Here is an 18576-nt window from a genome sequence, read left to right on the forward strand (position 1 = left end):
GACGGCATGGGAGATGGCCTCGGCTGTGTAGCCGGCTGGGCTGTGCTAACTCTGCTGGGGTGATCTCAGCTGGTGTGGGGTGGTTTGGAGTCTGTAGTGCTGACTCCTGGGGGGTGTTTAGAGTACCCGTCATATACCCGTATAACTCCACAGGACTAGGAGGGTGTCCTAAAAGGTTATATAAGTCCCTAAAAATAGACACCTGGGGATCAGGTGAGTTGGAAGCGCTTCCTGGCCACATGATGAACTGGAAAAAAGAAAAAATATCTATTACTGATGAGCTGAGAAGAAAGGGGAAGGATTACTGTCAGAGTGCATCTATAGACGCGTCTCATTAGTGCGTCTATTTTTGTGTATAACAGCACGTCTATAGACACGGTTGTCTGTGTCTGCAAACAGACTAGACGCACGTTTAGATGTGCCTGTAGACACAATTTTAGACGCGCTCTGGGATGCGCCTATAGATGCGCTCCGACAGATGAACTTTTCTAAAAAGTAGAAAAGGACATTGCGCCCGACACCCAAACATGACACTGATACCTAGATCATGCGTTGATACCCAGATCATGCGTTTTTTGGATACGAGAAAGTACAAATCCAAAGAGAGCAAACTTCCAAAAAAGATCAACTGCATCGAAACTATGGATCTGCTAATAAGGAAGCAAGCAAGCCGCGTGAAGTATAAGTAATGTCAAGAAAAGCGAAGCGAGCGCGCTAAAAGCAAGTTTTAAAAGCCGTGTCTATAGGCACATCTAAAAGCGCGTCTATTTGCACGTCTAAAGATACAGAGTAGATGCGGTTTTAAACACGCTTTTAGACGCGCTTTTAGACATGCTCCACAGAACAAACAGACGCGCTTTTAGACGCTCCTTTAGACGGGCCACAGAGTTTAAAATTAAACATTTGAAGAAGAACAAATTTTTTGGGTTGTTTGTTTGTAGGATGTCTTCATCCTCAACAAGTAGCTCCAGTGACGATGAATCCCTCCGTATCCACCATCGCGAAATGTGGTTGGAGCAAAAAATCAAATGTATGTGTGATCGATGTTAAGGAAACATGTATCGTGCATGCAGGATTACACTCAATCACATCTCAAAGTATGGAGAATGGGATGCGACCATAAACACGGTAAGGGTTTGTAAGTTAAGGTTTATTGAGATACCTATGGGTGTTCATATGTTTGAGTTATGATCCCGTTTTAATTTGATACAGGATGTAGTGCCACACCCGCATATGTTGCCCTATGCTTGTCGTGAGGAGGCGAAGCGTCGGCAATATGAGGTGGGATCTTCAGGAGGGACCGTTACGGATGCATGGAGTGATGGTGATAGTAGCCCTCCACCATTACCTCATGAAGCCGTGGAGGAGGAGGTGTTTGATGATATGGTGCGGGATTTATATGTCCATCAAGGGAGGGATGATAGCATGGAGTAGGATGATCTTTTTACTGCAGCATCGACTCCACTATTTGAGGGGTGCATATTCTCTGTTCTATGTGCCTCCCTTGAGTTACTAAACTTGCAAACCATCTATGGATGGAGCAATGCAAGTTTGAATGCATTACTCAAGTAAGCTTTAAAGTCTATTTTGCAAACATGGTGAATTATGCTAGTGGGTCAATTACTCGAATGCTTTTCCTCATTTATGGTCTTTACGTGCAGGCTATTGTGTAAAATGCTTCCAAGGGAGAATAAATTACCAACCTCAAGAGATATGTCAAGGCAACATGTGACCTCTCCTGGAGGATTAGATTACAAGCGCATCCATGCATGTGTTAACGATTGCGTTTTGTTTCGTGGACTACATAAGGATGCAAGAGAGTGTCCTACTTGTGGAGAGGCAAGATATAGAGAAGATCTCAAAACCTTGGACGTGCCTCATAAGGTATTGCGACATTTACCCATAATCCCTCGCATCCAACATATGTTCAAGTGCAAAATCTATTGCAGAGCTCATGTCATGGCATTCCTCCCATCGATCAACCGATGGCAAGTGGAGAACTCCCGCGGACTCTCCTGCGTGGAAGCATATTGAAGACACATGGCCAAGCTTCAAGGAAGAACCTAGGAACTTGAGACTTGGATTGGGTATGGACGGTGTGAACCCATTTGGTCTCAAAAGCACGTCTTACAGTGTATGGCCAGTGATATTGGTGAATTATAATCTTCCACCCTCTATGGCTATTAAGAAAGGACATGTTATGCTGTCCCTTCTAATTCCAGGGAAGCATAAAGTCAAAAACCCTGATGTTTATTTGGAGCCTTTAATTGACGAGCTAGAGATACTTTGGAGAGGTATCGAGGTGCATGATGTGAGCAAGCCTCCCTCGTCATGAGACTTCAACTGCAAAAGCAGTCTTGATGTGGACGATGCATGACTTCCCAGGCTATGGCGAGTGTTCAGGTAAGCATTGCACTTCTAATTATGAATAGGCAAAGGATGTGGCATCCTAAACCCACCTTCAACTCTTAATTGCATCTATTGTTCAAGTCTCACTACATCGGGTTACCATGCATGTCCTATTTGTGGTCCTTCACTAGTTGCCTCACGGGCATCTAGACGCATTGAATAAGGTCATCTATGAGAATCACCATCGATTTCTCCCACCTGATCATCCTATATATGTTGCCCCTTGGAATGAAGTCCTCCCACAATCACTCACCGGATAAGAATTTGGGACGGTTCCACGAATCCTCCACCACTTGGCATGAGCCGATAAGGGTTTGTAACTATTGTGTGCTATATTGGCTGGAAATAAAGATTACCCGCTAACACTTTATTTTGTTTAGATACTCCATCTTTTATTGTTTACCATATTGGTCCCACCTCAAGATCAATCACCTGCTTGATCCCATGCATATCTTCAAGAATGTGGCATCTACTATTTGGGAGCATTTGAATGGGACATGAGATTTCGCAGGCATAAGGGAGGATCTACGTACCACAGGGAGGATGCGTGAAGCTTGGCCACAAGAGAGACCAAATGGGCATGTTTTTTTACCTCGTGCACCATGGATGTTATCAAAGCTAGAGATGGCGACGGTGAAGTGTGCTATTACTACAATTCGTACTCCCACTAGATGCATGAGGTGTTTGAAGGGAGACTTTACAAAGAGCAAGAAAAGAGGTGTAGAGCAATTATATGGCTTGAAATCTCATGATTGGCACAAGATGCTCCAAGTAAGTATTTTATGTGCATAATATCTTTTTCCTTTCAAATTTGTGAGTGAATAATTATAAGCAACTAATCAACCACCTCCTCATGGGTTTAGTTCATACCACCTTCTAGCATTTCACGTAGTGCATCGAAGGAGGTGAAAGATTGTATTTACAAGATGGGCGAGCTTGTGAGGTACTTTACATGATACAAAATATGATGCGTATCAATGCTCCATGCAAGTTTGAATGCATATTGCTAATATGCTATACTTTTTTATTTCTAGGTATGTGAGCTCAAAGGAAATAGATCCCACCACGCTTGAGAATGCTCGAGTTATGTCAGTGGAGGTGGTTTGTTTAGTGGAGGAGACATTTCCACATTCTATTCTCACAATCCAACTACATCTTATAGTGCATTTGGTGGATGAGATTGCTATATGTGGTACTATACATGCACGATGGTTGTTCTTCCTCGAGCGCTTCATGAAAACATTGAAGGGCTTCATGAGACAAAATGCAAGACCCGAAGGTAGCATGGCCGAGGGTTGGTTGGTACAAGAGTCACTTGTATATATTTCTGAGTTTCTTGTTGATGTGGATAGCTCTCTCCCACGACTATGGAGAGATGATGAAGACCTAAGGATGACCTCTATTGTGCCTCAAGGGAAAGGACACAACAAAGTAATAAACACGGAGTTGCATAATAGTATCAACCTCTTTTGCGTGCTTAATAGTGATGTGATGAAAAGATGGGTGATAAGATACGAGGATGCAAAGGCAAGAAGACAAGAAGAAAGGGCCCTCTTTCATACACACCACGGATCTCGTGTGCCATACCCTCAGTATCTAAGAGCACTTCCAAAGGATATTCATGTGGATTGGCTACTTGATGAAATGGAGAAAGCAGAGAAAGACGAGGGGATGCATATCACAATGGAAGAATGGGAGTATGCTAGGGGATGCATGAGCAAGGTCGGTATATAGAATGTTATGCATAAGTTAGGAGCTTTCAATAATTTAGATTTCTTATTTAATTGATTTTTTCTTGGTGTAGTGCACTATGTTCAATGCTATATGGTGTGAGGGCAAGCATTTTCGAACACAACGGATTGATGATAAGAGAAACACACAAGATTGTGGCGTCATTGCTAGCTTTGAGGGAGCCAATGGAGCCATGGATGATTATTGTGGCATGATCCAAGATATTATTATGCTTGACTTTCGACGCTTCTTTGTGTATGTTTTGGATGTAAAGTGGTCTAAGGACATGGTGGCAAGAGGCCCTAATGTAACAATCAAACGCCATGCAAGTGGCTTTGTAACTATTGACTCCACAAGTTTTGGCAAAGTACGAAGGACACACTAGTACTACCGCAACAATGTGAACAGGTACTGTGCACACATATAAAAATACTCACTTTTAAATATTTGATGCAAGAAAAATAACATGATTGTATTTGTGTTTGAATTAGGTTGTCGATCAACCAATGGTGGATAATACCCGATGGTGGCATGTCATACCTATTATGCCATGTTCCAAATTGATGTATAGTACATTTACTAATATGGAGCCTATGGAGGATGATCATGGCCATGGACGTGATGATGACCGTGATACGAGAGAGGAGGATGATCATGAGATAGGAGATACAGATATTGAGGCCATTACCCGTGAGGACGAGCCTACCATTGGTGATGCTGATTTCGATGAGCACATGAGTAGCACAAGTAGTAGTGGGTTGAATGTATTTGTAGATCTAAACACTTGTTTGGATTTTGAAGTAAATAGTTTGGCAAGGGTTGATCTCATTGAGGATGAGATTGAACCGTAGCCCAACCACCATCATTGATATTGGCAAAACTATTTTACATATTGTCTCATTCTCCTCACCTCACTTAATTCTTGTATATGTGGGCTTGCAAAAAAGCATTGATGTTTTTGTTAAAATTATGTGCTTTGGTAATCATGGGCAATATTTGGAAAGCAATGATTTACACCAAAATCTCACTTTCTGTATTCTCTGGTTTGCGTCTATATATGCATCTAAATATGCGTCTGATTCCCAGTGTAAACACACAAATAGACGCACTGATAAACGCGTAAATAGACGTGCTGATAAATGCTATGTTAGACAAGCCAATATTTTCTCAGTTTAGACGTGCAAATAGATGTGTTAATACATGCGCAAATAGACACGCTGATAAACGCAATGTTAGACGGGACCGTATTTTCTCAGTTTAAACGTGCAAATAGACGAGTTGTTAGATGCACCCGTAATTCCTCTACTCAAACTCCTCACCCTTCTCCTAGCTCTTGTACTCCCTCTCTACCCTTTTCCCTCTTCGGTTTCTTGAAAGGAAGTTCTTCAAGAGGTGAGTTTGTTTCAACAATGTAGGTTGTTTGTTTGTTCACTTTAGTTTTGTGAGTGCTTCTCCTTGTATCGCTAAACCTGTAAACTAGTTTTCATGCTTGTTTTCAAAGGATTGAAACAAAAAACGAGATTTCAAGAAAGAAAGAAGACACCTCTTTTTTCTGTATTTATTTTCCTTCTCTTTCTCCTTGTCTCCTCAATTTCCTCCTTTCCTTGTCTCCTCAATCTCTTCCTTTCCTAGTCTCCTCAATCTCCTCCTTTCAAGAAGTTACTTTTGTAATCTCCTCCTTCCTGTAACATCTTATTTGAAAAAATGGGTTGTTTCCTCTCTTTTGTAGGGCCAGTTCACAACACCGAGCGGGACGTACTATTTCAAGTAAGTGATTCCTCTTTTTTCCATTTATTATTTTTGTTATTTGCATTGGCCTGCAGCTAGCGCCTTAAGCGCTAGCTGCAGTGATGGGCGTAGGAACCCTCTCTTCCCCTTAAACTCTTTCCTTCTTCCCTCCTTCAATCTATTTCCTCCTCTTTTTCCCTCTTTCCTTTTCCTCTTCTTCTCTCTTTCTTTCCCTCTTTTTCCCTCTTATTCTCTATTTCCCCCTTCTCTTATGCTCATGCATAAGCATGAGCTTATGCTTATGCTTTATGCATAAGCATGAGCTTATGCTCATGCTTATGCATAAAGCATAAGCATAAGCTCATGCTTATGCATGAGCATAAGAGAAGGGGGAAATAGAGAATAAGAGGGAAAAAGAGGGAAAGAAAGAGAGAAGAAGAGGAAAAGGAAAGAGGGAAAAAGAGGAGGAAATAGATTGAAGGAGGGAAGAAGGAAAGAGTTTAAGGGGAAGAGAGGGTTCCTACGCCCATCACTGCATATGCATAAGCATGAGCTTATGCTTATGCTTATGCATATGCATAAGCATGAGCTTATGGTTATGCATAAGCATAAGCATGAGCTTATGCTTATGCTTATGCTTAAGCATAAGCATGAGCATAAGAAAATGAGACATATGATCCTACTTATGCTTATGCATGAGCATAAGCGAAGTAGACATATGCTCATGCATAAGCATGAGCATATGTATCTTTTTTCCCCCTTCTCTTATTTTCTCTTTCCCCCTTCTCTCTTTCCTTTCCCTCTTTCCTTTCCCTCTTATTCTCTATTTCCTCCTTCTCTTATGCTCATGCATAAGCATAAGCATGAGTTTATGCTTATGCTTATGCTTATGCTTGCTTAAGCATAAGCATAAGCATAAGCATGAGCATAAATGAGACATATGCTCATGCTTATGCTTATGCATGAGCATAAGCAAAGTAGACATATGATCATGCATATGCATGAGCATATGTCTCTTTTTTCCCCCTTCTCTTATTCTCTCTTTCCCCCTTCTCGCTTTCCTTTCCCCTTTCCTTTCCCTCTTATTCCCTATTTCCCCCTTCTCTTATGCTCATGCATAAGCATAAGCATGAGCTTATGCTTATGCTTATGCTTAAGCATAAGCATGAGCATAAGGAAATGAGAGATATGCTCATGCTCAAGCTTATGCATGAGCATAAGCGAAGTAGAAATATGCTCATGCATAAGCATGAGCATATGTCTCTTTTTTCCCCCTTCTCTTATTCTCTCTTTCCCCCTTCTCGCTTTCCTTTCCCCTTTCCTTTCCCTCTTATTCTCTATTTTCCCCTTCTCTTATGCTCATGCATAAGCATAAGCATGAGCTTATGCTTATGCTTATGCATATGCATAAGCATGAGCTTATGCTTATGCTTATGCTTATGCTTAAGCATATGCATGAGCATAAGTAAATGAGACATATGCTCATGAGCATAAGCATGAGCATATGTCTCATTTTCTTATGCTCATGCTTTGTTATTTGCACTGGCCTGCAGCTAGTGCCTTAAGCGCTAGCTGCAGTGATGGGCGTAGGAACCATCTCTTCCCCTCAAACTCTTTCCTTCTTCCCTCCTTCAATCTATTTCCTCCTCTTTTTCCCTCTTTCCTTTTCCTCTTCTTCTCTCTTTCTTTCCCTCTTTTTCCCTCTTATTCTCTATTTCCCCCTTCTCTTATGCTCATGCATAAGCATAAGAATGAGCTTATGCTTATGCTTATGCATATGCATAAGCATGAGCTTATGGTTATGCATAAGCATAAGCATGAGCTTATGCTTATGCTTATGCTTAAGCATAAGCATGAGCATAAGAAAATGAGACATATGCTCCTGCTTATGCTTATGCATGAGCATAAGCGAAGTAGACATATGCTCATGCATAAGCATGAGCATATGTATCTTTTTTCCCCCTTCTCTTATTTTCTCTTTCCCCCTTCTCTCTTTCCTTTCCCTCTTTCCTTTCCCTCTTATTCTCTATTTCCTCCTTCTCTTATGCTCATGCATAAGCATAAGCATGAGTTTATGCTTATGCTTATGCTTATGCTTGCTTAAGCATAAGCATGAGCATAAGAAAATGAGACATAGCCACTGTTGGTTGTTTCTTACTGATCCAAGAGAAGACACCTGAACCCAAAGACAAACAATATCCAGAAACTGATTTCTTGGAATCAACATCTCCAGCCCAATCTGAGTCACAATGACCAACTAAGGAAGTGCCCATACCATAGGTGATGCCATAATCAAGAGTGCCCTTCACATACTTGAGCACCCGCATCCTTGCATTCCAATGATTCTCCCGAGGCTTATTGGAGAACCTACTCAAAATGCCAACAGCAAAACTGATGTCCGATCTAGTGTTGCATGGATAGATGAGACTGCCAACCAACTTCCTGTACCTCCCGATGTCTGCTAGTGGTGAGGCATCCTCCATAGACAACTTTGCATTTACCTCCATAGGTGTAGCTATCTCCTTGCACTCGGACATACCAAATGCCTTCAAGACCTCCCTTGCATATATTTTTGCTGAGAGATGAAGATCTTGCCTATCTGGCTCTTGCCAGACTTCAATCCCCAAACAATAGTGCATCAAGCCTAATTCTATCATCTCAAACTCTGTGCTCAATGCCTTTCTAGTCTACTGGATCATGTCTTCATAGTCATCTGTAATAAGGAGATCATCCACATATAGAACAATAATAGCAGTTTTTCTACCTTTCCTATACACATACAAGTTAGCATCCGAGGCACATCTTTTAAAGTTTAATTTATGAAAGAATTTGTCTATCCATTGGTACCATGGTCTTGGGGCCTATTTTAGCTCATAGAGAGCCTTCTTCAGCTTACATACCTTGTTCTCAGAATGGGGGGGCTCAAACCTAGGTGGTTGAGCCACGTACACCTCCTCCTTGAGATCACCATTCAAGAATGTTGATTTAACATCCATTTGATAAACTGGCCACTTTTGATAAGCAGCCACCCATAGTACTGTGCGAATAGTGGTCATTCTGGTAGTCAGAGCGAGAGATTCCTGAAAATCAAACCCTTCAACCTGTGAAAATCCTTGTGCAACCAATCTGGCTTTGTACTTTTCCAAAGTCCCATCAGCCTTGTACTTTACCTTCCAAACCCACTTGGTGCCAATAACCTTTCTATTAGGTGCCAACAACCTTCTTGGACACTTATACATGGCAGGGCTTTCTTGCACATCTTGTAGCTTGGCATCCAGAACTCAAGGATGGTCTGGCATGTAGCCCATGTGCTAGCTCATATAGCTACTCTTATGTATCTCTTTTGTCTTATTCCTTTCCATGCTTCCCCCATGTACTCATATAGAGATGCATAGGTGAGGAGGTGACCCCAACATTCCACCTCTCCCTCTTATCGAGCCATAACACCCACTCTTTTAGGGAGAGAATGCTCCATTTTCTCCCTCAAAATAGCTCTCTCAAAGAGTTTGAAGGAATCCTTTATATTTGATCCTCATATCGGCAGGTCCTACTCCTCCAAGTCCAACTCAAAGAGTTTGAAGGAATCCTTAATATTTGGTCCTCATATTCGTAGCTCCTATCCCTCCAAGTACAAATCCACCCTAGAACATAGGTACCATCCCTAGAACAAACGTGTCAATCTCACCAACTATCTCAAGTACCTTTGTTAGGGTCATCCACAAGCTAGGTTGGTTGCAATTTGAATCATGGATAGGTAAAGATAAATAATGCTCACCTATAGGAGAACTATGCAATGAATTTTTATAGATATCATGGTCATCTAGCAAGAGTAATTGGATGCATAAAGGGCCTTGAAGTGGGTAACCATCTGTGACCTTGAAGCAGCCTTGAAGCAGGTAACCATCTGTGACCAACTTGAGCACAAAAACCCTTGTTGACTAATCCATGTAGATCTTGTTCTAGAACACCTTTGGTAGGTGCATGGCATCTTTATCTGGAACACGTGCGGGAATCTCCATGCTATATTCTATGAAGTATCTTGCATGGCATCAAGTTTTTTTGCGTAGATCGTGGCTGTCATATGAATCCAATGTACTCCTGTTTTAGGTCATAGGAGGATTCCACTAGTTTTCTTTATCTATATGCTTTTCACTATTTCTAGAAGACTAGGAATGGCTCATTATAGCCTCTATGAATATGCTGCTTCTCAAGGTAACTACCATGTAGCATTTTATATATTCTTTTCAATACATTTTGGTAGGTTATATTATGCTTAGCATCTTCTCTGTCCTGAGTGTGTTGATTCATTCTATGGTCTAGACTATGATTTAAGAGCAATAATTGGTATCAAAGCTATCCAAGAATAATTTTTCTTATTTGTGTTACGAGTCTTGTGTGAAATGAAAATTTTGGTGATCCACATGGATGTTATGTATGATATGCTCTATAAGAGACACCATAGATAGAGTTTGCAAAGTAGGTTCTTGTTGTTAATATAAAACAATGGCTAATACAAAATGCAACAAACCATGCATTCAGAGAGTGTATTAGTGAAAGAGTTTGCAAAGTAGGTTCTTGTTGTTAACATAAAACTATGGCTAATGCAAAATGCAACAAACCATGCATTTAGATAGCGTACTAGTCTATTTAAAAATGAGTCTATTGCCGTCTGAGTCAAATGCATGTAATAGGTTTAGAAAACGCTTGCTATCATCATGTTTCCTATGTGATGGCTATCATGTGGGTGGCACGTTGGTTGTTGACATGTCAATAACAGCATAGCACATAGGATTGGAAAATGGGGTTTAATGTGACCTTGTTCAAGGCACACTTGGAACTCAAGTATGGGCATACTTGTTGCTGTATGTGTAAAGGTAGCCCTTTTTCATTAAATTCATATTATTTAGAATGATGTTCAATCTTGCTCTTTTCATCTATTGATTTGAAAATTGCTTATTTTAGTTATCCTTATATCAATACCTTGTTTGTTGTTCTAGAAGATAGAATCACTGGCTCATTTAGATCAGCTCTTTGCTAAACATTACTCAATTCGCAACTTTTGTTTGAAAATGTTTACCCTTTGTTTTTGAGCATATGAAGATCAAGCTTTTTCCTTCTTGAGCTACCAGGGACGTAGTGGTTAAACAACCTATCTACAAGCCAAAATTAATTGAAGGAAGTGCTGAAGTTTTCTTGCAAAAGTCCTTTCTCACTCTAAAAAAATTAGAGTCCTTGTTTCATAAACATAGTGGCAATGTTGTGGTTCATGCACGAGAAAACGATGGTGGAGACGTGCAAGTAAAACTGTGAAGTATATTTGATGGTGTACCAAGAAAATGCTATAATGTTTTGGAGAACTATGTTCCTAACCAATCCCCATTATATCGCTTGTTTTGACGTGCTCCATTATTGAAGATGATACTTGTGACAAGTTAGCGAAAGATTTGGGAAATAAAACAAAATCCTCTCCATACTCATTGATGTATACTGATCGATGATTTTTTACATCTTCACACAAAGACGTCATGTGCTCTATGTCTTGAATGCTTTTGGTGGAAGGTTCAAGGACATGGAATTTTAGGAATCCCCATGTTGATTGTAACTTACATGCATGGGCAACTAGCATGTGTTTTGGAGATGGCCCAATGCCTACATCAGATTATTCATTCCAAGCTAGGTCTAGCTCTTTAGTAATTGTTCCTCCTTATTGGTCACATTCAATAATCAGGACTGAGAGAAGCATTGGCATTATAGGACAGGTCATAACACATGAGAGTGTATTTCAAGTTCACATAATGTGGGACAAAATCCTATCATATTATGATAGTGATAGAGTTTTACCCTATAAATCAATGGTCTGTTTGTTTGTAAGGCGATTTGGCTTTCGGACGATTTGTGAGTATGAAAGGACTTTGTTACGCATAAGTGAGTCCATTTCTCCATGAGTTCAAAGCCACGTAGATGATCTTCATTTGTTGAAAGCTACTTCATCATCAAAGGTTGGAAAGGGACTACAAGTGAATGGAAGAGGGAAAAAGAGATGCACAAACTTTGGTACATGGGTGCAAGGCACTTGTAAATCTGTAGATGTAAATCATGATCCCACCAAACCTTATAGTATGGGGGTGAGATATACCTCAATTTCTTATGGCTCTCTTATTTATCTTTTGTATAAGCCTTGTTATGATGGTAATAGGTCATGTAATACTTTTCATCAATTGGTGTAATGAAGTTTGTTTTTTGAATACTTTTCAACAATTGGAGTGATCTATGAAAAATTTCAACATGAAAACATGAAGTTTGATCCTTTGAATACTTTTTAGCAATTGGAGTAATGGAGTTTGATCTATGAAAATTTTCAACATCAAAGTTTAAGAGAATTATGATTTTTTGATATTTATGAACGTTATTTTTGAAATGTAATAATTTTATTTCTTTGTTATTCAAACCATAATTCAAGTTTTGGTTGTTGGATTTATAAATCACAAAGATGTCCACATGACAACCATTGCAAAGCATGGTTTGTGGTATCTGAAATGTTTCTTTGTGTTTACTTATTTATGTGATTTTTACTTTTTGATATTCATGTATGCATGTGCTTTTGCTTGATTACTAAAAAAGAGTGTTTGAATTTGTTGTGAAGAAAAGACATCTTTGTCACTTGCTATTGGTACATCCACATGTAGCAAGAGTTATGGAGAGACAGAGTCCTCTTCAAGTTCAAGCTCGTCAACTAAAGATGAGTTAGGAGATAATATTGATGATGTACCTGTTAATGTTCCGTACTTTCCTTTTATAGATACATCAACATATAGTTCAAAAAAAGGATTGACCTTTGATGCAACTTTGTATAAGTTAATGTTGTTCACATTAGTCTCTCAATGTTTACCCACAGTTGAAGAAATCAAGATCAATTCAAATGTAATGATTATTGACCATCCAAGATGGAGCTGTATAGCTAATAACTTAGTCACAGCTCTTGAAGTTGATGGGACCATGTGCATTTGCTTATCTGATCGACCTAAGATTTGCATCCCATTTATTGAGGAGTGGTCATCGATAGTGCAATATTTTCATATCTCAAATCAAGGCTTCCTTCAAGGCATTGAATGCACTATGAAGGCCATGAGTACATTGTGGTGCATAGTCTCTCGCGACGACATGGAATTTCTTCATTATTTGTTCAAAATTACATTGGTGGATGTGGTTGTCAAATCAAGATGGCATATCGTAAATCTCAAATCTTTCATGAATTAATGTCTATTGAAGAAAATAGTATCTCGAGGAAACTAGAGGAAATATCAATTCAGTATAAGGTTCATTTGGTTACCGTCAGGGTTGCACCACAATGTACTGATTATAGATGTCATCGTGAAGTCTTGGTCAAGCATGCAAAAAATCACATTCTACCTCTTGTACTTCACGTCCCAAATCAAGCAGAAAGGTTGGATGTCCATTCCTTGTTCGCGTATATTGTACAAAGGGAAATATGTGTGACATAAGGTGTCCAACCGCCATAAAGGACATGTGTGGGGAAGTCAATCAGATTTATATCACACAGCAGACTTATACGATGTTGGAATTGCACAACATGTTAGTAAAATGTCAAACTGAAAGGAGAGTCGACTCAAAGAACACGTGCCCATTTTTTGAGAAACAACTTTTAGATTTTTCATGATATACGTAAGAAGATTAGTAGGCTTTCTTGCAATCTATGAGTTGGAGGTAAATTCATTTCACTTAATATATTTCATGATTGTATTGGTTCTATTACAATAATGTTAGATCATATATTGATTGTAATATTTTGTTTATTCTTTATTTTCATGGACAACAAACATGAACATGTTTGATTGGGATGCTATGACATTGGAAGCAAAGAAATTACTTCAACAAAGCAAGGTAGTATGAAAGGTACTAATCCTTATCTAGAGCAATGCATGTTATGAGTATAAATAATAAATTTGACCTCTTTCCATAATGTGGTTTTAGGTTATTTTCCACCAACCCTACAATCCAATTGCTCAAGATCCAAGGCAAAGACCATTTATTTTGGTTTTGCAAGATGACTTTATGCTTGAGGTATCACGAAGATTATCTACTTGATCAGAGGCTTGGGCTGTGGATAGCACCTTTAAAACCAATAAGTATGGGTTGCCATTGTATGCGGCTATTGTACCAAATAAAAAAGGTAATGGTATTCCCATTTTCAATAATGGGAATCTGCCTACTCATATTAATGGGGGAATTATCAAATTAATTCCTAAGGAGGGGGATAAGGAAGAGATAAGAAATTCAAGGCCACTCACTATGCTTAGCTGCAGCTATAAGATTTTTGCTAAAGCCCTTTCTCTGAGAGTAAAGAATAGAATGGCCGAGTGGATACTTCCAGAATAGAAAGGCTTCATAAAGGGCAGACATCTTCTTGAAGCCATCATCAATATCTGAGAGGGATGTGAGTATGGCAGGGAAACAAAACAGGACATATGTTTTCTAAAGGTTGACTTTGATAAAGCATATGATAGACTTGAGTGGGACTTCATCATCCATACTCTCGCTAATCTGGGCCTTGGACCTCTGTTCATCTCTTATATTAAACTGCTTCTCACCAATGCTTCAGCCAAGATTTGTGTCAATGGTGTCATGAGTCAACCCTTTGTCCTTAAAAGATCTATAAGATAGGGTTTCCCTATTGCTCCTTTACTTTTTGCAATCGCTGCAGACTCACTAGGGTGGCTACTTCAACATCAAAGTCAAGAAGGAAATGTGAAAGGAATTGAGCTACCCTCTAGCAAGGACCTTATCTACCAACAGTTTGCTAATGACAATAATTTAACCCTCGGGAATGAGACTCAGGTTATAAAAAGGCTATGAAGTCCTTAGAGATCTTTTGTAAAGCTTCTGGATCCAAAATCAACCACTCCAAAATTGGATATGCAACTCTCAAAGGGGATGAGCAGGCTTTCTTGGAAGAGATGGGTTGCTAGAGAATCAATCATCGTACAGTCTTTAGATTATTGGGTATCCCCATGGGGTTTGACATTTCCCTCAAACAGAGATGGGACTGGTTCTTGAACATGTTTCAAAGCAAGATTGAGAAATGGAGAGGGTTCCAAGCGAGTCTAGCTGGAAGGAGAATGGTTCTCAACCATTGCATATACCCAATTTTCATTTTCTACCTCACTTCTTGGTCCCCATCTAGAACGGGAATTGACAGGTTCATTAGAATTTCAAAGATCCTTTCTTTGGGGGGGATGATAGCCAAGGTCAGGTGGGAGTTTTGTATAAAACCCGAGCAGGAAGGAGGCTTAGGTGTGATAGATATAGAGAAGGCTTCTCTGAAACTATCCTCAACTTGGATAATTAAAGCAATCCTCCATCCTCTTGAGGATTGGGCCCAAATCCTTCTAAGGAATGTCAACTCCCTAAGACCTCTCAGAGCTCCTAAGTGGAAAAAGTACCCTATGATGTCAGCTATTTGTAACCCTGAACCTTGCAAAGCTAAAGGCAGTCAACTTTGGCTCTCATTATGGCCAGCCTTTGAAGGAATTAAAGGCCAAATTTTCTTCTCTGCAAAGGAGCTTTTATGATATTAGACTCAATCTCGGTCTCTGTTATCTTCAAGGAGGCTATTCTCTCTGATGAATACTTTGATAAGGTTGTTGTACTCTTCAAAAAAGGACTACAATACTGGGGTCAGCTTTGGAACAGAGATGAGCTAAGATGGAAAACCTGAATTGAGACTAGGAGGGAGTTCAGTTTCAACAACCAATGCCAAACACTAGTCTTGAACAAAGTTCACCTCTGGGAGGGAAATCATCAATTGAAAGGTGAATCATTCTTGGTTTATAGTAAAGAGTTTAGTTGGGTTGAGAGTACTTCTTTCTTCCCTATCCCCACTTTAACCAAGGACATAGGTGATGTTGTCCTTAATACTAGGTGGAAACTGCAAGACTTTAGGGGCAAATGGAAATTCATATTTTGCTCCATTTGGTCAAGCTCAATCCCTGACAAATTGTCTGCCTTTCTTTTCCTAATAATGCATAAAGCTGTGTGGACTAACAATAATAGAGGACTAAGAATTGGAAAGGGAAATGGCAAATGCATGAGTGCCCCTTTATAAATGAAGATATTTTCCATCTCTTTGTTGCATGTCCTGTCGCTAGAAAGTTGTGGAAAATAGTACAATTTGAAACATGGGAGCCAATAAATTGGAAGGCCATACTACTAGGAGACTCTTCAAGGACAAAACATGAGATGTGGACACCTATCAGAGCACATGTGCTATGGTTTATTTGGATAACTAGAAACAATTCTCAGTTTAATCAAATTGAGTTGCATGCTGACTTTTTCTCAATTGGTTGCACAAGCCCAAAGAAGAATTACAGAAATGATAAACCAGTTTAGAACTGATGCTGCCCTCTTTAATGTTGACCTGCAAGACCATGTTCAAAGCTTGTGTGGGATGGACAATACTACTCCTTCTAAAATCCCCCCTGAGTTTACTGGTTTTCTTAAATAGGTCCCCCCTCCAACTGTAAAAAAGGAACCAGTGTCACCCAGTGAAGCCCAGGCTGCTGCCACAAATGACTCTGACAACTCTGGTCATTCAGAGGACTTCAACTACTCTGATTACTTTAATGATGATGGCACAGATGATAAAAATGATTCATATGTACCTCTCTTCTAATTCTGCTGCCATGTCAAACTCAGAAGCCCTCAAGGTCATGAGTGTCTGTCAGAAACATTTTGTTAAAGAAACGTCTCCCCATGGGGGCTGGCTATTATATGCTAAAGAACATGTACTGTGCATATTGATGATGATGATATAATATAATACAAACTTTTTTCTGCCCAAAAAATAAATAAATGCTAACTGCAACATGGCAACATACACTAACAACGTGAATTTCCTATAGTTTCTAGAGAGTGGATGATGTCCATTTTTTCTACTAACACAGAATGTGAAATGAGCAATGTCTCTTTGATGTTCAACTTCCTCTAGCAAAATCATTGAAAACTTTGTAGTCATTTGCATGCAATTGATACTTATAGATGCCTTTGCTTCATTTTCAAAATAGGCATAGCAATGGATGATGGTGAGCCTAGTCCCCTTTCCTACACCCTTTCCTACATGAGAAAAACCAATAGCACTAGAATCACTATCCATAGCATCATCATGGTTGATAGTGTGAGACTCAGGCATAAACAAATACTCATCTTGCAAGGTAGTAGATTAGGTCCATCACACAGTTTTGAATTCCCTCTTTTAACTTTCTATGCAATTCCAACATGAGCAGAAGGACATCCACCAATCCCCCTACCACTAAGTCCAAACATAGGGAGCACAAGATGTGTCAGCGATCTCACAAGAGGCTTGCCATAATAATTGGACTTACACTCTTTGTTTCTAGATGCTACTACCACAATCATAGTAGTATGGATCCCCCAAAGTGGATTCGAAGGTTTAGGCATGGTAAATCTTTGCTACTGTGTTGTAATTCTTTGCTATTATGACATGTGTCCTATCATGTTGGCATCACTACAAGGCATAGGCCATTTTCCGATGAAAATACCGACGCTTTTTACATTTTTTTTTTTTTTCACGGGCGTAAACGTCGCTAAAAGCATCGAAAAAGAACGGTCGCTATAAATCGTCGCTATATAGCGACGATGACAAATGTCGCTATATAGCGACACTGTTAATCGTTGCTATATAGCGACACTGGTAAACGTCGCTATATAGCGACGATTAACAGAACTAAAAAAAAAGGGTTAGTAGGGCTAAACATTGCTATGGCCCTGTTTAGCCCCACTAATCCTTTCTTTTTTTGGTAATTACAAAACAAAGTTTTTTTATAACAAAATTGCCCTTGCGAAAAGGGTGATACAAAATCGCTCTTGTGAAATGATGAGCAACAAAAGCATATACATGTCGGACATATACAATATTGTTTGGAACAAAATTACCCTTTCAAAAGGGCGATACAAAATTGCTCAAACGAGCGGATATACAAAATGACATACAGGGTGAAGAAAATGCTACTACCACTACTACTCATCCGCCTCGTCTTGTTGGCCTGTTCCTTGGTCCTCATCAGCTGCATCTTCTCCCTTATCCTCATCACGTGTGTCTGATGATCCTTGGCCCTGTTGATCGCTCGCCTCCGATGATGGGATGCTTGAGCTTTGACCCTAAAAGAACTTAAAGAATCAAACAATTTAAAAAGTGAGATTACAAGTAGGAGTAAACTTATCCCGTGCGAGCAACCACCTCAACCCAATCAACCGTCGCTCCCATTGCCTCTTGCTCAATAAGCCATGACTTTGTTCCTATCCGAAATGTGCATCGTGTCTCTGCATCTATAGGAAGATGACCCATCACATCTTGCTTTGGATCCAATTTACGAGAGTTAGAGTTAGGTAAAGTGCATGTAATATGTAGTAAAACAAATAGAACAATACATTAAATGAGAAGAAGTAGACTTACCATGGTTGCCTTAAATGCCAACCGTCCGCCTGCACCAAAGTGCGAAGTACCTACGACGTCCAACCGTCTCTTCGCAGCCCTCCTCTGACCCTCGAACAATTCGGGATGGTCCCTATTTTGCTTCTTGAAGAACTTCCAATCAGCTTTGTCTGCCCAGCTGGGTTTAGCCAACCCCTTTGTGATGGAAGTACGCAAGGTTGATCTACGATGCTTCAAGA

At 39.8% G+C, this 18576-nt stretch overlaps 1 protein-coding gene across 1 annotated transcript in view; it reads left to right on the plus strand.

The window, feature by feature from the left end:
* The window catches only part of LOC147890249 (uncharacterized), a 97738-nt gene extending 81180 nt beyond the window's left edge, over nucleotides 1–16558 (plus strand). The window contains exon 5 of the mRNA XM_087390239.1: nucleotides 16391–16558. Within this exon, the coding sequence (XP_087246365.1) occupies nucleotides 16391–16558 (168 nt within the window). The remainder of the gene's footprint in view (nucleotides 1–16390) is intronic.
* The last annotated feature ends 2018 nt before the right edge of the window (nucleotides 16559–18576 follow it).

This window comes from Dipteris shenzhenensis, chromosome 19, assembly GCF_047967505.1.
Source record: "Dipteris shenzhenensis isolate YYH24624 ecotype China chromosome 19, Dip_SZ_1.0, whole genome shotgun sequence".
In the NCBI taxonomy this organism is placed as follows: domain Eukaryota; kingdom Viridiplantae; phylum Streptophyta; class Polypodiopsida; order Gleicheniales; family Dipteridaceae; genus Dipteris; species Dipteris shenzhenensis.